At 44.6% G+C, this 21,748-nt stretch overlaps 1 protein-coding gene across 1 annotated transcript in view; it reads right to left on the bottom strand.

Moving 5' to 3' along the window:
- TMEM232 (transmembrane protein 232) overlaps positions 1–21,748 on the bottom strand; it is a 383,971-nt gene that overhangs the window by 149,032 nt on the left and 213,191 nt on the right. The window contains exon 10 of the mRNA XM_075341901.1: positions 19,546–19,756. Coding sequence (XP_075198016.1) covers positions 19,546–19,756 — 211 coding nt within the window. The remainder of the gene's footprint in view (positions 1–19,545; positions 19,757–21,748) is intronic.

Below are 21,748 nucleotides of genomic sequence, written 5' to 3'. Positions count from 1 at the left end.
TAGGCATATTTATTTTTCTGGGGCAAATAAGAGGAATAAGAAGGGGTTGTCCAAGAAGTGGACAAACCCATTTAAACATTTATTTTCAGGGTATAGCATATCCTAGCAATATACTATCATTTTGCAATATGATGATAACCTTTTAACAAAGAAGCATGTTCCATCTTCAAATTCTATGGATCCTCAGTTCCCGCACAGGATTATAGGATAACTCTGAGGGTAAGAGTACAAGTGGCCATAATACCCAGACGACAAGAGTTGATCAGATGTTTACAGCTCCTGAGATAGCCAAATGATGTTCATATTGTATAAAGCAGGAGCATCATAGCTCTATACAATGTGTATTGTCCATTCTCGGTGCTGTACCTCAGCTCTCTTTAAAGTGAATGTAATCTGAGCTGCAGTACTGTAGACTGGCCACTACACAGAGTATGGAGCGGTGCAGTGGCTACTGGGGGGTCCAATATCAGACCCCCGCCAATCTGATATTGATGACTTATCCTAAGGATAGGTTTTCAAAATCTAAGTCCTGGCCAATCCCTTTAAATTGCAAAGAAGACAATGATTATAGATTATATTACAGACATAAACATCTGCTTGAGTTTTGAAAGGGTTATTCCCATCTTAGTGATGGTATATTTAAAATCATTAAAAGTGGATATTTTAATACTCTTAAGTAAATCATTGCTTTTTTTTTATTACATTTTTTATTTAATTATTTTAAAAAATTAAAAAAAAAATCTGCATCAATATTCTAAAAAATGTTTGTGTAAATAATTTCATCACTATGTTGTTCCCCTCCATATAATTTGTATACCATATAATATATGTGAAGACCAATACATCCTGAATTGTATAATATAAAATTGAATCTAAAGACAAATATTTTCTCAGCATCTACTGCCTTGCAAAATTATACTTTGCCATTTCCAATCCAATATCATAGAGCAGCATATTGTGCATGTTCAGGATGCTGGAGGCTATGAAAGCTGAATATTTTCTCACATACGTAGGAATATTTCAATAACAGACCTCTTGTATTATTTAGATATCAAAAATAAAAATATGCATTTTATACTATTCTATGAGATGTGTGGTTCTAAGCCTATTGCTGCTCCAACATTAGTGGCTGAAATATTCATACAAATTAAATCTACTTGGGAAGAATTTTATATATCAAGAATCTACACAGATAAATTAGAACGGTAATACTGTAGGGCTGCAGCAAGCAGTAATTGGTGGGATATAATGTCTAGTATTGATATCCATTGGGTAACTTTTATTCACGGTTTATTTTTTGGTGGTGGCTGATTTTTAGGTGTTTCTTTAGTGACTGCATTATTAACCCCCAAAACACCCCTGCAAATCCAACGTAATCCACACAAGGTTCCACGACGATTAAGCTCTGCTATATATCTGAAGTCACAGAATGCGATCATGGAACATGAACAAACGCTGTAACTCCAGGCAGGGAATGAGCCGTGATCAGCAGTGATGTCACTCAGGTAAGCTGCGGTCACAGCAGAAAAGGTTCCCATGGTTCTCCTTCCCTTAGTGACATCACAGCTGATCGTGGCTGACCTGCACCCGCTGCATTCACTGTCACTGTTAAAGTGCCCACCAGCCCTTCAACACTTACAGTGCCGGCCGGGGAGTGCGGAGCACCCTGCACCCCTCTGCTGCCACTGTCACTGTTAAAGTGCTAGCAGGGTATGGGACATGGCCCTGCACTTTAACGGTGATAATGCCAGCAGGGGGGTGTGGGCTGCACTCCCTGATACCAGGCTGGCACTGTCACTTTCAGCCAGAGTGCTTCAGGTCACCAGAGGTCATAATGCAGGAACCTGAGTATAAATTCCAATGAAGTGAGTGACATAACTGCTGCCAGCTGGGTCCTTCTTACCAGTGTTTCCAGGAGCCTGGAGAGATTGGACATGTTTTCGGTCTCTCCAGGCTCGGATGTAACAGAGCCAGGACTATCGTGAGACCTCGTGTGGATTACTTCAAACTTGCAGGGGTGTTTTGGGGAGGTTAATAAAGTGGTGAAAGAGGGTGGTTTTGTATTTTATTCCAAATAAAGGATTTTTCTTGGTGTTTGTGTATTTCTTTTTACTTTTAGGATTAGTGATGGGGATCTCATAGATCGATCACTAATTTTGGGCTTGATGACAATTGTTCACTGTTATTAACCCCTCATTACTCCGACTGATACGGCACCAGGGCAATCGTGAAAATCTGGGTAAAGTGCTGAGCTTGTTGCATCTAATGGAAGCGACAATCTCGGGTAGCTACAGGTTGTTATTTTTAGGCTACGTGGCGGCCTAAAAACCATGGCCCCCAGTCTAAGAATACTTGCCCCAGTTGTTGGGCTTCATCATGGCTGGGTATTTTATTTTTTAATTATTTATTTAAATAGTTAAAAAAGCCACATGTGGTTCCTCTGGTTTTGATACACAGCCTAAATAAGCGCATGGCTGGGGGCTACAGCATGTAGTCATATGCTTTATCTGTGCTGGGTATCATAATATGGGGGGACCGTATGCCAATTGCTTTATTTATTTATTTTTAGATCATATACTGACCCGTAGACAGCACCTGTGATTGGTTGTAGGCAGATGCTGTCACATAGGCTGGGGCGCATCTGACTGCAACCAATCACAGACGGCAGGATGGCCGGCGGGCAGGGAAAGCAGCGCATATAGAGGATCAATGATGAGTGGCCTCGGAAGTGAAGGAAAGCAGCGTACAGCCGCGACGGAGCCTCGGTAAGTATGAAGCGCTCGCTTCATTCTTATTTTCTTTATTTTTGCTTTATTTTTTAAAATTTCTTGAGTGCCGAATCCGGATCAAACACCTGGAATCCTAAGGCCCGGATATCTTTGAAACTGAGTGGATCTGGACTTTTAGGCTATGTGCGCACGTTGCGTAAATTCATGCAGTTACGCTGCACTTTCAGCGCAGCGTAACTGCATGCGTCCTGCGTCCCCTGCACAGTCTATGGAGATTGTGCAGGGGCCGTGCGCACGTGGCGTCTCAGAGCGCAGCGCTTCGGCTACTGCCGAAGCGCTGTGCAAAAAGAAGTGACATGTCACTTCTTTCCTGCGCTTTGCCGGCAGCTCCTGCTCTGTCTATGGGAGGAGCTGCAGGCAGAGCGCATGGAATCGGCGCTCACTACGGACATTTCTGCAGCGATCTAAAGCGCACATGTGCTCTTCAGATCGCTGCAGAAATATCTGCAGGGCTAGTACGCAACGTGCGCACATAGCCTTACAGTGCGGGTTCTCTCATTTCTACTTTTTAATCAAAGAATGTTTACTTACCTTTTTAACGTGTATAGTAAAAATGGAATTGATGTATTCATTTACTGCGTGTACTGACACATATTTAACCATTTCCTGTTGCAAGAATTTCCTCATTAAATTTCTCATTTTGAAACTTTTGATGCTCTACTGATGAAAACACTGTATATTGGTCTTATACAATATACTCTAAATTATTGGCTTTATTCTCCTACCCTTTTTTCATACTAAAATATTGTGGTAATAACAAACATATGCTATATAACGCAACCAAAGAGTTAAATTGTATATCTAAATTGTATGAAATGAAATATAGAATTTAATATATTTTATTTATCGCCTAATAGAACAATATATTTACGGTAACTTTAATATTGAAACAAAAAATGTAAGATTTATTGTATCAATATCTTCCTTATTTGTTTTACTTAATTGCTTTACCTCTATGATCATTATTTGTTTATGCAAATAGTTCCGGTTCTATTAAACTTTTGTATCTTATAAAATGGAAATAGATTAAAGCATGCATATAAACTATTCGAAATGTCTGAAAGGCTGCTGAAAAAAACCAAACAGGAAACCTTCTGGTCTCAATGAACAGTTGGCAAATCTGCTAAGGATGATCTGAAGCCTACAAAAAATATCTTGTATTTTTTTAATGAATTAGGGGGCAGGAAACATGGCGTGGATATTGCATGGCATGAACAGAGGCACAGTTACAAAAAAAATCCTGTATAATGCCCAAAACCCCACAGACAAACCCCACCCAAAAAATTTCAAGCTTTGTCTTTATCTTCCCTTTCTCCGAGAGCCATAACTTTTTTATTTTTCTGTCTACATAGACATATGAGGGCTTGTTTTTTTGTGGGACAAGTTGTACTTTTGAATGACACCATTCATTTTACCACATAATGTACTGGAAAACGAGGGGAAAATTCCAATTAGAAGATATTGTGAATAAAACACAATTCTGATATGGTTAATTGGAAATTGTTTTTACGGAGTACATTTTGTGGTAAAACATGACCTTGCAATATAATTCTTTTTACTCGTAAGATTACAGAAATAATGTAATCCAATTTTTATTATTTTATGAGTGAAAATAAATCAGAAATTTGCAAAATAAAATTGGGGGGAGGGTTATGAGATAAATCTCTGGAATCAGATAGCATAGTAAAAACCTGTTGGTAATTCCTTTTTTTTTTTACTGTTTATTAATAACAAGGTTTTCATCTTTTCACAAAAGAAAAGTTGGTGCAAAATAAAGTAAAATGATCACTAAAATGTTTTACATATAAGAACATACAAGGGAGGACACACAACACAAACACAGCCAGAGGGGAAAATGTGTTGTAAGTCAAGGGAGGAAAAGGACCTGAACATATCATATTTGCAATCCATTCGGCGCATAAAGGGACTGTGATAACCAGTCCTAATCTCTCAGCCAGCTGCATACAAGTTCCATTGGGCCAATATTTCTGGAAAGAGTCCAAGCAGTTATTGATGGAGGCAGTGAGACAGTCCATCCTACTTGTGTCGCGAATCACGCCAGGGCAATTTTCCGTCTTTCATTTTTAATTTTTCCTCCCCTTCTTCCAAAAGCCTTAACCTTTTTATTTTTACATCAGTTTTTCCTTATGAGGGCTTTTTTTTCTGCAGGACGAGTTGTACTTTTGAATGAATCCTTTAGTTTTACCATATAGTGTACTGGAAAATGGCAAAAAAAAAATCCAAATGCGGTGAAATTGCAAAAAAAATTGCAATTGCACAATGTTATTTTTATTCACCATGTTCACTATATGGTAAAACTGACGTGTGAATTCCCAGATCAGTACGAGTTTGTTGATACCAAACGTGTATAGTTTCACTTTTATCTAAGTGGTGAAAAAAAATTCAGAAGTTTGTCCAAAAAAGAATAGTGCTTTTGTCAATATTTTCCGAGACCCGTAGTTCTCATTTTTTGGGATATGGGGCTCAGTGATGGCTTATATTTTCCGCTTTGTGCTAATGTATTTAATTATACTATTTTTGTACAGATCTGAAGTTTTGAACGCCTGTTATTGAATTTTAAAAAAATGTTGCAGTGACCAAAAAACATAATTTTGGTGTTTGAAATTTCGTTTACTCCACACCGTGTACCGATCAGAATAATTGATTTTTTTTTTTGATCGGGCATTTCTGAATGTGGCGATACCAAATATGTGTATTTTTTTTTTCACTGTTTTATTTTCAATGGGGGGGAAAAAGGGGTGATTTGAACTTTTAGTGGGGTTTTTTTTCATATTTTTTAAAACTTTTTTTATTTACTTTACTAGGTACCCTAGGGAACTTAGCACTGCACAATCCGATCACCTATGCATTTCTGCTAACCAGGGCAGTATCGCTCTGATCAGCAGAAATGCTCATCTCCTGTGAGTGCCGACACTCTGTCGGCTCACACAAGAAGTGAGTGATGGCAGCATTAGGGATCATCAGCTGAGCACGCACTACCATGGCAATAAGTTAGCGCCCCATGATTGCATCATGGGGCCGCCAATAGCAGCGGGTAACGGCGTGATCTCCGATGCGGGAATTTAAATTATGCTGTCAGTGTTTGACACCAGCGCGATCTAAGGCTATGTGCCCACGGGACTCTGTATCTGCGGCTTTTGTGATTTTTTTTTTAATTAAATTCAATAGGCAAAATCCGCACGAAAATCCGCAACAATAATTGACATGCTGCAGATTTTTCCGCACGAAAATCCGCACGATTTCCGCTGCGGAAAAATCCGCAGCGTGGGCACAGCATTTCCAAAATGCCATTGAAATGGCTGGGGAGTAGCTGTGCTGCAGATTTCTGGAAAATCCGCGGCTTTTCCGCGAGAAATCCGCGGCAAAATCCGCGCATTTTCCGCAGCGTGGGCACATAGCCTTAGGAGTTAACAGGTGCGGGTGGATCTCCAATCTACCTGTGCATGTTAGCCACACACGTCTGCTGATCAGATCAGCAGACGTGTGGGGAATACCACAGGCTCGTCGTTGCAGCCCTCAGGAACCGGAAGTAGGTGACCAAGGATGTACAAGTATGTCGTTAGTCGTAAAGGGGTTAAGGGAATGTGCACACAATGCAGAAAAGGGGCAGAAATTTTCTGCTCCAAAAAATGCACCTTGTGGCAGAAAAACTCACTATAAAAATGCCTGCGTTTTTTGGTGAGTTTTTTTGCCATGCGTTCTTATGTTAAATTGTGCCTGGAAGGGATAAAAAAAAACGCAGGACAAAAACGTAACCAACAATTGATAAGCTGCAGATTTTTTCTGCACACAAAACTGAAAGGAAAAAAGAAGCAACGTGCGTACAGCAGTTTAGAATGCTCATAGACTTTGCTGGAGAAGGATAGACGTGCAGATTTGAGCAACAAACAGCACAATACACTGCACCAAATCTGCAACAAAAAACTCAGTGTGCGCACAGCCTAATGCGGGCGTCACACAAGACGATATATCGTGTGATATGTCGGCGGGGTCACGTCGTAAGTGACGCACATCCGGCATCTTTTGATATATCATAGCGTGTGACAGCTACGAGCGACGGTGAACAAGCAAAAATACTCACTTTATCGTTGCTCGTTGACACGTCGCTCATTTTCAAAAAGTCGATTCTTCTTCTCTGCGCCGGTTGTTCATCGTACCCGTGGTAGCACACATCGCTCCGTGTGACACCCCGGGAACCACAAACACAGCTTACCTGCGGCCACCGGCTATACAGAATGAAGGAGGTGGGCGGGATGTTTACGTCCCGCTCATCTCCGCCCCTCCACTTCTATTGGCCGGCCGCTGTGTAACGTCGCTGTGACGCCGAACGTCCCTCTCCCTTCAGGAAGAGGATGTTTGCCGCCCACAGCGACGTCGCTCAGCAGGTAAGTGCGTGTGATGGGGGTAAATGACTGTGCGCCACAGGCAACTAATTGCCCGTGACGCACAAACGACGGGGGCGGGTGCGATCGCTCGTGCGATCGCACGATAGATCGTCTCATGTGATGCCCGCATTAATGTCTAAAATTACACAATGCTTGTAAAAGACAAACAAGTTTTCTGCTCCCAACTTATTAAAATGATATTTAGGCTATGTGCGCACTTTGCGTCGAGGTAGTTGCAGTTCTAAATGCATCCTCTGGCAGAAATGTTTTTTGTCAAATTTGGTTTTGACCACAAAAACTCTATAAATAAACTCTATAAATACGCTTACATTTTTACCGCGTTTTACATGCTTTTTCACTGCTTAAAATCAGATGCGTTTTGACTACAAATACAATGCTAAATAAAGATTAAACATACATACACTATAAAAAAAAAAGATAACAAATATCAATATTAAAATCATACAAAAAATGGCTTAGTTTATTAAAATCATAACTTTGTGCTAATATTTATGCATAAAATTACATTTATTTATTTTCATACATTTAATTGTCGGACTATGTGTATGTGTAAAGGGACATATCATGCCATTAATATTTTGTCACAAATGCATGCAATTAAGTGGTCCAAAAAGCATGTTTTCTGCATCAAAAAAGCATGTAAAAAGATAGAATTTTGAAGTTAATTGCGTTTTGCAACTTCTCATTGACTTCAATGTTAGCAACACGCAGCCCAAATGTAAAAAAAAATTGACATGCTGCTTATTTAAATGCTGAGTTTTTGCCAACATTTCAGCAACTAAAACGCTGCGTTTTTAACAGCATTGTGCGCACAAGAAATCCCTATTTCCTATAGACTTTGCTTGAAAATCAAAACGCATGCCTTTTGGCATTAAAACGCTGCAGTTCAAAACGCTGCGGAAACACAGGTAAAAACGCTAAGTGCGCACATAGCCTTATACATATTATATTTTCTGTGTCAAGAAAATAGGGTTTTTTAAGGCTATTGCTCGATGAGTAGGTTACTGGCCATATCTGCAGTCTGTTAGAGGTGGCCAGTTTTCAGGGAAAAAGTGTACATCAGTCAGCTCTTTGCTATAGAGCTTATCATCAGCACTGGTTTCTAGCTGGCTGAATTTCTGGATCCAGGAAGCTTCAATGTCTCGGTACTATAGATGCAAAGCTGCCTCTGCTTGAAGTATTGTGGAATGCAAAGTTTGTTCTAGCAACACAGCCAAGCCTGGCAAGTTGACAACAGGGAGGCTAGGGAGTAATGTACTCCTAAAGATTGATGGAGAATAACCCTAGAAGTATGCACCTCATTTTATACAGTAGCCGCAGTCAATGTACATGGAGGGGAAGGAATGAGCTGTATTCATCTTTGTAGAGGATTTGTAGCACTGCATTTAAAACGTAAACATCTTTTTAATATTTATTTTATAAATAAATTGTACTATTGTACACTTAAAACTAAGAAAATGTGTCACATGACTTATCAGACAAATCCGATTCTTTCCCTACCAAAATTGATCAGACAATGTCATAATTCTCAGTTCTATTGTAAAATCTGTGTTCAGTGAAGACTTTCCCATTACCGAGAAACGAGATGGCAGTTGGTGCTGATGAGATTCTATGTAAATAGGAGAGGAAGGGGGAGGCATGGCCCCGGTATACCCTGTTTGTGGCGGTGCTTGTTAGGGGCTCGCTTTCATCTGGTATAACCCTGCTAGTCACGGTGTGACACTAGAAATGCTATATGGTGCTCCAATGGTTACTATGCAGAATTTGTTACAGAGAACCTGTGAAGTAAAAAAAAAACAGTATTAACCTGCAGATATAGGGTTAATCTGTAGGATAGTAGCGTTTTGAAGTTGTACGGCTGTTGCAATGCAAGCCCGACTGCCAGTAGGATATTAAAGGGAGTCTATCAGCACAGATGCTCGTTCATCATGGGGCTAACCATTTAAATACACCTTTGCACCTGATTGATTTCCATCTATGTTCACCTTTCTATAGCTCTATTAATCCAGAGCCATCAAAGAAAAGGGAAGGGTGGAGATAGAGAGAAAACAAGCTGGTCGGAAGGTAGATTTAGATGACTAACCCTTCCATGAAGCATGAGCACCTGTACTTGGCTTGAACAGTCATTCTGTGCTGATAGAGTCCCTTTAACAATACTCTTCCCAACCGCCTCTGGCTTTCAGTCATAGAGGTACGGCAGGCATGGTTCCAGTCACCACTCAGTGCATAGTAAGTGGCGACTGTAACCACAACTCTAGCACTGACTGACAGCTGACTCTGAAGAGCATCAGTGCTGAGCCAGCCATCAGTCAGTGCCATGGGCATTGCTACAGTTGCTGCTCACTATGGTTGTCGCATGGCTTTGGAACATTATTAAGCCACAGATTAACTGCATATCTGGGGGTTAATAGTGTCTTTTGACATGACTGATTCCCTTTAAACTGGTTAACTATTCTATGTTCTGTTGGAAAACTAAAGAGAATCTGTTACCAGATTTTTGCTACCTAACCAGAGAGCAGAATAATATAGTGGCAAAAACTCTGATTTCAGGTATGTATCCCTTACTGGGTTGCTTGCAATAGTTCTGATAAAATCTCTAGCTTTATCGGCAGGAGATTATCACTAGAGAGCTAGAAAACCTGCTGCCAGGCAGTCCTATTTAGTAATGAGTACAGATGAGCGAACCGGCCTCGGTTCGGCTCGAGTTCGGTTCGCCGAACCGAGATCTGGTTCGAGTTCGGTTCGGCGAACCACTCGAGCCCCATAGGAAACAATGGGAGGCAACCACAAACACATAAAAACACATTATAAATGTACACATACAGTTAAACATTGCCATAACGCTTACCTGTCCCCGTGATCCGTCCTGCACTCTGTCTCCTGCCGCTATTCCATCCGATGATCGCTGAATCTTCTCAGTAACCAGCACTGCCAGCAGTGATGCAGGACCTATCATGACGTCAAAATAGCCATGTGACCAGTCACATGTCTATTATCTCATTGGCTACAGACTGGTCACATGATTATGACGCGTCATGTAGGACCTGTCTTTGCATCCCTCTGTTACACAGTGCACGTTTGTGTATCGCCGTGTACCGGCGACATGCTCTTGCACACGGTCGACTCCCCGCTCTGTTTCCCCGTTCCCTTAAGGTACCATCACACTAAGCGACACTCCAGCGATCCCACCAGCAACCTGACCAGGCAGGGATCGCTGGAGCGTCGCTACACGGGTTGCTGGTGAGCTGTCAGGCAGATCTCACCAGCAACCAGTGACCAGCCCCCAGCCAGCAGCGACGCGTGGAAGCGATGCTGCGCTTGGTAACTAAGGTAAATATCGGGTAACCAACCCAATATTTACCTTGGTTACCAGCGCACACCGCATAGCGCTGGCTCCCTGCACTCCTAGCCAGAGTACACACAGGGTTAATTTTACCCGATGTGTAGTCTGGCTATGTGTGCACGGAGCAGGGAGCTGGCACTGACAGCGTGATAGCGGCGGACGCTGGTAACGAAGGTAAACATCGGGTAACCAAGGAAAGGGCTTCTTGCTTACCCGATGTTTACTGTAGTTACCAGCGTCCGCAGAAGCCGGCTCCTAACCGGTGACACAGCCAGTCAATAACGGAGATCACCGTTGCCATAGCAACGCGCTTGGTAGCGGTGATGGGGACGTCCTGCTACCAGCACGCAGCGGAATCACGTGATCGGAGCACCGTTGCTATGGCAACCCGTGCCACCGCTTACAGCCGGGAGTCTGTGGTCACTCTCACAGAGTGATTTCTGAACGGAGCACAGCGTCCTTTCTCCCATGCACTGCTATCTGATGGAGCAGACAAAGCTGCAAGTGTTGAAGGAGAAAGAAGACAGAAGAGCATGCATCGTGGAGGGGTTACAGGGGGTAATAAAGATGGAGTCTCTAAGTGTGTCTGTGTATTTATTTCTATTAAAGTATATTTTTTCTGTGTGGTGTTTTTTTTAACCCTTTATTGGCGATTCTTAATGGCTGGGTCAAACGTGCCTGACATTAAGAATCTCTGGCTTAATACTAGCTAGTAAAACAAAGCCAGTATTAACTCATTATTACCCAGCAAGCCACCCGGCTTCAGGGCTGCTGAAAGAGTTGGATACAGCGCCAGAAGATGGCGATTCTATGAGAGCGCCATTTTCTGGGGTGGCTGCGGACTGCAATTCGCAGCAGAGGGGCCCAGAAACCTCGGGCTAACCTGTGCTGCGGATCCAATCCCCAGCTGCCTAGTTGTACCCGGCTGGACACAAAAATGGGGCGAAGCCCACGTCATTTTTTTTTTAATTATTTCATGAAATTCATGAAATAATTAAAAAAAGGGCTTCCCTATATTTTTAGTTCACAGCCGGGTACAAATAGGCAGCTGGGGGTTACGGGCAGCCCGTACCTGCCTGCTGTACCTGGCTAGCATACAAAAATATGGCGAAGCCCACGTCATTTTTTTTTTAGTTTTTTGGCAAAAAAGCTTCCCTGCATTTTCCATTGCCAGTGAAGGTAACACCAAGCAGTGGGGGTTAGCAGCCAGTAGCTGCTCGGATTACCATCAGCTAGCAATACAAAAAAATGCAGCGGGAGCCCATATATATTTTTTTTAATTATTTATTTAAATAGCTAAAAAAAAAAAAAAAAAGGCTTCCCTGTATTTAGATTGCCTGACATGACAGTGCTGTAAAAATAAATCATTAAAAAAATGACATAGCACTCCGCGATATTTTTGATTCTCAGCGCAGATAAAGCAGACAGCTACGGGTTGCCACCCCCATCTGCCTGGCGTTACCTTGGCTGGCAATCAAAATACAGGGAAGCCCATTAATTTTTTTTATTTAAAAAAATAGTTTATAAAAAATGACGTGGGGTCTCCCCATTTTCGATAGCCAGCTAGGGTAAAGCAGAAGGCTGTAGGCTGAAAACCACAGCTGGCAGCTTTACCGTGGTTGGGGATCCAATGTGGAGGTCACCCCAGGCTTTTTATAATTATTTTATAAATAATAATAATTACAAAAAAAACTAGGGTCCCCCCCAAATTGGATCACCAGCCAAGGTAAAGCAGACAGCTGGGGTCTGATATTCTCAGACTAGGGAGGTCCACTGTTATTGGACACTCCCCAGCCTAAAAATAGCAGGCCGCAGCCGCCCCAGAAGTGGCGCATCCATTAGATGCGCCAATCCTGGTGCTTCACCCCAGCTCATCCCGTGCCCTAGTGCAGTGGCAAACGGGCTAATATATGGGGTTAATACCAGATGTGTAATGTCACCTGGCATCAAGCCCTGGGGTTGGTGAGGTCAGGCGTCTATCAGATACCCGACATCACCAACCCAGTCAGTAATAAAAAAAAAAAAATAGACGACAAACACATTTTTATTTGAAAAAACACTGCCCAACACATAGCCTCTTTCACCAATTTATTAGAAAGAAAAACAAATCCAGGTCTGCTGTAATCCAAGGGGTTCCCATGAAGATCCACACTGTCCCAGTCAATGAAGAGCAGGATGTTCCCCATTGGCTTGGAGAGCAATGCAGTGACCTGAGCTAACATCAGAAGGTCAGCCCAGGTCACTGCAGGGCATGACAAGTGCTGCTGTCAGCGAGGTACATTACCTGCGCTGATCTCCTACACTGCTGATACTGCACACTGACTTCAATCACCTTCACAGCCAAGTATCGCGAGAGGCCCGTGACGTCACTGCTAGTGACAGTCTCGGGCCTCAGTGACAGATGTGAAGCGGCAGCCATGGAGGACAGTGTCAGCGCTGAGGTCGGGAGGGCAGGACTTCATCACCGCAGGTAAGCCAAGCGGGGCCATGTGTGCGGTGCAAGGTGGGCGGAGCCTAGCGAGGTAATGTGTGCGGGTGCGAGGTGGGCGGAGCCTTGCGAGGTAATGTGTGCAGGTGTGAGGTGGGCGGAGCCTAGCGAGGTAATGTGTGCGGGTGCGAGGTGGGCGGAGCCTAGCGGGGCTATGTGTGCGGTGTGAGGTGGGCGGAGCGTAGCGGGGTAATGTGTGTGGGTGCGAGTTGGGCGGAGCCAAGCGGAGCCATGTGTGTGGTGAAAGGTGGGCGGAGCCTAGCGAGGTAATGTGTGCGGGTGCGAGGTGGGCGGAGCCTAGCGGGGCTATATGTGCGGTGCGAGGTGGGCGAAGCCTAGCGGGGTAATGTGTGTGGTGCGAGGTGGGCGGAGCCTAGCGGGGCTATGTGTGTGGTGCAAGGTGGGCGGAGCCTAGCGGTGTAATGTGTGCGGGTGCGAGGTGGGCGGAGCCTAGCGGGGTAATGTGTGCGGGTGTGAGGTGGGCGGAGCCTAGTGTGGTAATGTGTGCGGGTGTGAGGTGGGCGGAGCCTAGTGAGGTAATGTGTGCAGGTGCGAGGTGGGCGGAGCCTAGCGGGGCTATGTGTGTGGAGCGAGGTGAGCGGAGCCTAGCGGTGTAATGTGTGCGGGTGCGAGGTGGGCGGAGCCTAGCGGTGCAATGTGTGTGGGTGCGAGGTGGGCGAATCCTAGCGGGGCTATGTGTGCGGTGCGAGGTGGGCGGAGCCTAGTGGGGTAATGTGTTCGGTGCAAGGTGTGTGGAGCCTACCGGGCTAATGTGTGCGGGTGCGAGGTGGGCGGAGCCTAGCGGGGTAATGTGTGCGGGTGCGAGGTGGGCGGAGCTAAGCAGGGCCATCTGTGCGGTGTGAGGTGGGCGGAGCCTAGCCGAGCGCGGCCATGTGTGCGGTGCGAGGTGGGCGGAGCCTAGTGGGGTAATGTGTGCGGGTGCGAGGTGGGCGGAGCCTAGCGAGGTAATGTGTGCAGGTGCGAGGTGAGCGGATCCTAGCGGGGCTATGTGTGCGGTGCGAGGTGGGCGGAGCCTAGCAGTGTAATGTGTGCGGTTGCGAGGTGGGCAGAGCCTAGCGGGGTAATGTGTGCGGGTGCGAGGTGGGCGGAGCCTAGTGGGGTAATGTGTGCGGGTGCGAGGTGGGCGGAGCCTAGCGAGATGTGTGCGGGTGCGAGGTGGGCGGAGCCTAGCGGGGCTATGTGTGTGGCCCGAGGTGGGCGGAGCCTAGCGGTGTAATGTGTGTGGGTGCGAGGTGGGTGGAGCCTAGCGGTGTAATCTGTGCGGGTGCGAGGTGGGCAGAGCCTAGTGGGGTAATGTGTGCGGGTGCGAGGTGAGCGGAGCCTAGCAAGGTAATGTGTGCGGGTGCGAGGTGGGCGGATCCTAGCGGGGCTATGTGTGCGGTGCGAGGTGGGCGGAGCCTAGTGGGGTAATGTGTTCGGTGCAAGGTGTGTGGAGCCTAGCGGGGTAATGTGTGCGGGTGCGAGGTGGGCGGAGCCTAGCGGGGTAATGTGTGCGGGTGCGAGGTGGGCGGAGCCAAGCGGGGCCATGTGTGCGGTGCGAGGTGGGCGGAGCCTAGCCGAGCGGGGCCATGTGTGCGGGTGCGAGGTAGGCGGAGCCTAGTGAGGTAATGTGTTCGGTGCGAGGTGTGTGGAGCCTAGGCGAGCGGGGCCATGTGTGCGGGTGCGAGGTGGGCGGAGCCTAGCGGGGTAATGTGTGCGGGTGCGAGGTGGGCAGAGCCAAGCGGGGCCATGTGTGCGGTGCGAGGTGGGCAGAGCCTAGCGAGGTAATGTGTACGGGTGCGAGGTCGGCGGAGCCTAGTGGGGCCATGTGTGCGGGCGGCGGAGTGCGAAGTGGGTGGAGCCTAGTGGGGCCATGTGGCGCTGAGGACGTCAGTGCCGGGGACTGCATGGCTGGGGACAGGTGAGTGTGATTGTGTGTGTGTACATGCTGAGTGGCAGGAGGGGGCAGAGCCTAGCGGGGAAGTGGCGGCTCCCTGCACGTGTAACCAGGGTAAATATCGGGTTACTAACCAAAGCGCTTTGCTTGGATACCCGATGTTTATCTTGGTTACCAGCTTCTGGCAGGCTGCCAGCCATGGCTCCCTGCACACTGTAGCTGTAAAAAGCCCTGCTTTTGCTGATAGAACCGTTCTCGAACGTAACTCGAACTGTCGAGATTTTAGCAAAAAGCTTGAGTTCTAGTTCGATCTAGAACACCCCCCAAAATCACTCGAACCGTGAACTGGCGAACCTCGAACTGCGCTCAACTCTAGTAATGAGCCGTGTATAACCTCATTAGTGATAGGCAGGCTCGCTGTTAACCAGGAACGGCGGATCTAACCGGAATTAAAAAAAAATCTGGTTCCAGACTAATATTGATCCTGTATATCTGGCCGGACGCTGGTCTTGATATAAATCTGTGAGAACCCTTAATACGATACGTAAAAATGGTGGTAGAAGGGATAGGGTAATTGGAGCAAGTGCTTCAAACTCTCCGGCACAGGTGTAACTGTTTCCAGGCCGCTCACTCTTCTTCTGGGGTCGCTCATTATTACTCATCAATATTCACTGCTTGCCGACCCGCTGGCAGTCCTAGCATCTGTGATTGGTTGCAGTCAGATGTGCGCCCAGTCTGTGTGACAGCATGTCTGGCTGCTTGCAATCACAGACTCTGTCTGCAGATCACTATCGTGTTGTAAAAATAAATAAATAAACTGGAGTAGGCTCCCCCCATATTATGATACGCAGCACAGATAAAGCATACTGATACAGGCTGCAGACTTCAGCCATGCACTTATCTTGCCTGTGTATTAAAATAAGAGGAACCGCATGTGTTTTGTTTTTTTAAATTATTAAAAATAAAATAATTTAAAATACGGCATGCGGTTCACCCCAATTTTGATACCCAACCATGATAAAGCCGACAGCTGTAGCCTGGTAATCTCAGGCTTGGCAGACCCATGCTTATTGGGCCCCGCCCAGCCTAAAAATAAAAGCATTCATTAGATTTGATTATCCTGGTGTCATGCTACAACTAGGGGGAGCTGGAGTCCAGCAGGAAAATACACTATACGGAGCTTAATAAGCAAGGAGGGGAACTCACAGTGTGTGCTGGTGCAGTGTCTCGCAGCATCAGCTGGAAAGCAGAAGCAGGGGATGGTCGGGCAGGCCGGGTCATACACAGTACGGGGAGAAGGAAGACGGGAGGAACGAGCAGAGGTGGGGTCGGGGTCAGGCCGAGGTCAGAACTAAAGGAAGCAACTGAGTAGGGAGGTAAGAGAAGGGGTATAAAGAGCATCATAAAATTTCATCCTTTATTCATATAAATGTTAAAAAGGAAAAGCAACGTTTCTTCCTTAAATAAGTACAAAAAACTCACAAAGCCACCACAGTGAGTAGTCTACTAAGTTGGGTCAGTTCAGTGTTGACTGCCCAACAAACCAAGTGTAGATCAAAGACAATCACTATTATGTCCACCAGAGGTCATATAAAAAACACAAGAAAAACAACACAAAAGAAAGAACAAAAAATGGTGATTTTGCAATAAGCAAGAGACAGTAGTCCTCTTAGAAAAACTTAACAAAACAAATCAATTAAACCTAAATTAATATACGTTTGCTCCTAGGATGCTGACAGTGGTCAGACAACAAAAGAGATTAACATTTATATGAATAAAGGATGAAATTTTATGATGCTCTTTATATAATTTGATATTTTGGATTGCTGTTTCAAAAAAAGGTAAGAGAGGGGGGAACAACCAGGGCTATTGTGGGAAGGAAGGAGGTGGGACAGTGGAATGGCAGAATGACTAGTGGACGGAACACAGACACAGACCGAGGGAACAGAGACAGCTCAGGCTCACACTTACAGGGACTAGCAATCACAGACAAAGCAGCGCTAAGCTTATAGCTGGCACTGGTTCACTGGAGATGACAGTATTTAAAGCATCCAAGCTCCGGGAATGAGGCTTAGGAGAAGGCTCCTCCCCATAGCCATGTGGATGGGGAGGCGAAACCGTGACACCCGGCACTTTACCTGGCTCTTCCCGATTACCCTGGTGTGGTGACAGTCAGGGTAATAAGGCATTAATAACAGCTTACAGAAGTCACTAAGCCTTAGATTAGTAATGGGAGGCATCTATGAGACCCCCTATTACTTATTTGTAAGTGAAAATAAATGAAAACAAACACCCACAAAATCATTTGAAATAAAATGCAAACCCCACTTTTTCACCCCTTTATTAACCCCCAAAACATCCAGGTCCAACGTAATGCACACAAGGTCCCACAATGGTTTCAGCTGTGATATATCTGAAGTCACAGCAAGCGGCCATAGAACATGACTGAACACTGTAACTTCAGGCAGAGAATGAGCAGCGTGATGAGCGGTGACGTCACAACCGCATCATACCGCATGCAGTTCTGATGCATTTTTTTTGCCAGGATGTGTAGATTGGGTGCATGAATATGGGGTAAAAATGTAATCACCAAATTTGCCTCTCTTCGCCCAAAAATGCAAAAAAGGTTTGAATGCCGTTTTGGTGCAGTTTTCTGGCAGTAGGTGCAAATTTGGTACTGAAATGTGTGCACAAGGTTTCAGTACCAAATTTTCACCTCAGGGTAGAAAAAACATTTTTTTTACACAATTTTGGTCCAAAAGATGCAAATTTGGTGATATTCATGCACCCAATCTACTCCTTCTGGCAAAAATATGCATCAAACATTGGAATTTTTAGAAAACAGATTGTTAACTGATTGCTATATAGTTCTCTGTTATCTATATTAATTTGCAAAGGATCCGTTTTTTCCTTACAGGATCAGTTCCAAATGGAAGATTAATAGCCATACGTTAACGGATCCATTTTCCATAGACTCCCACGTTAAAAAAATGAAACCTGAAAAAATAAATATTTTCAAAATGGACAAAAAAGTTGTGTTTCCACAAATTTTTGGCCAACGGATTGCTGGTGGATCCGTTCTAACGGATGATTACTGGATATGTGATCTTAGCCTTAACTTAATATCCAGATTATTTTAGATTATTCAGGTCTTGAGAGCAAGACAGAATAGCTATTTTACTGAGAGCAGATAAATGGAAACATAGCTTAAAAAAATTGAAAAAATCTCTCTATTCACCACAAACATTACACAAACTAAATTCAGTCATCAATTGTGAGACACATTGACCCTTTTTATGAAAGCAATTTCACTCGAATTTTGCTGTAAACTAATTTGAAAAGTCACATAATTCTTGGACAACTTGGATTTCCACAAAAATATTGTGAATCTTGTAGTTTCTCCCAGATCCGCTAAAATAGGTGGAGCTTGGGTGTGACCGAAACGTGATACTACAACTAAATCATGACAAGCTGTAACATTCCTTATTCCAGAAATCTTACTCCACTTACTGGTTAAGTTTTATGTTGGGGTGCCCAGAGGCACACACTAATTGACAAACACTCCAGATTTATTAAGAAGCGAGAATAAATCAGGAGCCTCTAACTCTACCATGATCCTTCATCAAGGCCAGTATGAAAATCGCCCGTCTTATTCTAGTTCCACATTTCCATTGTTTTGCATCAGTCACATGTGTTGCTTGACGCTTGTGACTGATGCGTTGTACAACGGGTGACAAGAATTGGAATTCATTGTCATCATAAAGTGGATTCCGTTGTAAAACGTGAGAGAGAGAACGATCAGCTGATCGTTCACAATAGCCGGCCACCAGCTTTTGAAATCAAACAGATGATCTCCCGGCGGCCAGCTAATGAGAGCGAATAGCTGGCCGCCGACTTTTGAGAGCGAACAGATGATCTCCTGGCGGCCGGCTAATGAGAGCGATCAGCTGATCGTTCACAATAGCCGGCCGCCGGCTTTTGAGAGCAAACAGATGATCTCCCGGCGGCCAGCTAATGAGAGCAATCAGCTGATCGTTCAAAATAGTCGGCCGCCGGCTTTTGAGAGAGAACAGATGATCTTCCGGCGGCTGGCTAATGAGAGCGATCAGCTGATCGCTCTCATTAACCGGCTGCCGGGTGATCAGCTGATCGCTCACAGAAGCTGGCCGCCGGGTGATCAGCTGAACGCTTACAGAAGGCGGCTGCCGGGCGATCAGCTGATCGTTCGGCCGCCGAGAGAGAGCATGCGCAGCGAAATCAAAAGGATTCCGCTGCTCAAAAATCGCTACATGCTGTGTTCCTGCCACCCAACAGTCAGTCGGGTGGCGGATGCAACGCAGGGGCATCAGTCACAATCCGCAGCTCATACAAGTCTATGGGAACAACGGAATCCGCCAAACGGATTGTGTTGTTTATTAGAGCAGCGGATTGTGACTGATCATAAACAACGGAAATGTGGACCTAGCCTTAATGGCTTGGAGCCATGGACTGGAAACCATAATTTACAGAGCCAGACAGATTAATGTACAAAAGTAGGAAAACATTTTTAAAGACTAAAAATTTCCTTACTAACTGGACATAAAGCACATAAAATTACTTACTGGAATCTGGTATATTTGGAGGAACAAAACACAATAAGCCATGTAAACAGGCTTCTGTGATTTCCACATTCCATGTGTTTTCACTTTGAAACCCAATAAATGCCCGTTTTTGTATCTCAGCTGTGGCTCCGTGCAAGCAAATATCCGCTAGCACTACAGTATAAACAGAAATAATGTCCACAGGCCATGAAGATGTGCTTACTGTAGAGTGCTGTAAAGAGAAAGTAAAAATCAACACATCTTATCATTACAATACTGATTTCCTTTTCCAAAAATATATGAATATTAAAAAAAAAAAAAAAGATATTTAATTGGTGTTGAAATACCCTTACAGTAGATATTGTTTCACTAACATATTATACAAATCAGAGCTTGCAAATTGTTTGTACCAAACAACAAAAGGTTAAGAAGAAAGATATTGAATAATTTATTTTAAAAAAATCCCCCACGTTTCATAAATTGAAATGTTACTTATCCAATTCATGGCTGGACCATCTACCACCCCACTCAACCTTTACTGGCCAGGGAGAATCTTGCCTTTTATTGTATAAAGGGGAAGCTATTCTACTTACGGAGACTGACACACCATTCTTGCATGACAGTGAGGAGACTTTAAACTACAATGCTCCTCTGAATAATATTCAAAGGACCTGTGGTAAGGTCATACCCATGTCATCAGAAGGAGCGGGGCCTCAGCCACCAAAGCTGGATACCAGGTCACATGGTTATGACCTCACACAGGTCCTTCCACAGATTAAGTGAGTCATTTGTATAATACTTATGCTAATTCTAACAGAGGGAGGGGATAACTATGAATACAGTCAGGGCCAGAAATATTTGGACAGTGACACAAGTTTTGTTATTTTAGCTGTTTACAAAAACATGTTCAGAAATACAATTATATATATAATATGGGCTGAAAGTGCACACTCCCAGCTGCAATATGAGAGTTTTCACATCCAAATCGGAGAAAGGGTTTAGGAATCAGAGCTCTGTAATGCATAGCCTCCTCTTTTTCAAGGGACCAAAAGTAATTGGACAAGGGACTCTAAGGGCTGCAATTAACTCTGAAGGCGTCTCCCTCGTTAACCTGTAATCAATGAAGTAGTTAAAAGGTCTGGGGTTGATTACAGGTGTGTGGTTTTGCATTTGGAAGCTGTTGCTGTGACCAGACAACATGCGGTCTAAGGAACTCTCAATTGAGGTGAAGCAGAACATCCTGAGGCTGAAAAAAAAGAAAAAATCCATCAGAGAGATAGCAGACATGCTTGGAGTAGCAAAATCAACAGTCGGGTACATTCTGAGAAAAAAGGAATTGACTGGTGAGCTTGGGAACTCAAAAAGGCCTGGGCGTCCACGGATGACAACAGTGGTGGATGATCGCCGCATACTTTCTTTGGTGAAGAAGAACCCGTTCACAACATCAACTGAAGTCCAGAACACTCTCAGTGAAGTAGGTGTATCTGTCTCTAAGTCAACAGTAAAGAGAAGACTCCATGAAAGTAAATACAAAGGGTTCACATCTAGATGCAAACCATTCATCAATTCCAAAAATAGACAGGCCAGAGTTAAATTTGCTGAAAAACACCTCATGAAGCCAGCTCAGTTCTGGAAAAGTATTCTATGGACAGATGAGACAAAGATCAACCTGTACCAGAATGATGGGAAGAAAAAAGTTTGTAGAAAGAAAGGGAACGGCACATGATCCAAGGCACACCACATCCTCTGTAAAACATGGTGGAGGCAACGTGATGGCATGGGCATGCATGGCTTTCAATGGCACTGGGTCACTTGTGTTTATTGATGACATAAAAGCAGACAAGAGTAGCCGGATGAATTCTGAAGTGTACCGGGATATACTTTCAGCCCAGATTCAGCCAAATGCCGCAAAGTTGATCGGACGGCGCTTCATAGTACAGATGGACAATGACCCCAAGCATACAGCCAAAGCTACCCAGGAGTTAATGAGTGCAAAAAAGTGGAACATTCTGCAATGGCCAAGTCAATCACCAGATCTTAACCCAATTGTGCATGCATTTCACTTGCTCAAATCCAGACATAAGACGGAAAGACCCACAAAAAAGCAAGACCTGAAGGCTGCGGCTGTAAAGGCCTGGCAAAGCATTAAGAAGGAGGAAACCCAGCGTTTGGTGATGTCCATGGGTTCCAGACTTAAGGCAGTGATTGCCTCCAAAGGATTCGC

Source organism: Anomaloglossus baeobatrachus, chromosome 1 (assembly GCF_048569485.1).
Source record: "Anomaloglossus baeobatrachus isolate aAnoBae1 chromosome 1, aAnoBae1.hap1, whole genome shotgun sequence".
NCBI classification, from domain to species: Eukaryota; Metazoa; Chordata; class Amphibia; order Anura; family Aromobatidae; genus Anomaloglossus; species Anomaloglossus baeobatrachus.
Note: the sequence above shows the minus strand (reverse complement) of the source record. Positions and strands in the feature narration are given on the sequence as shown.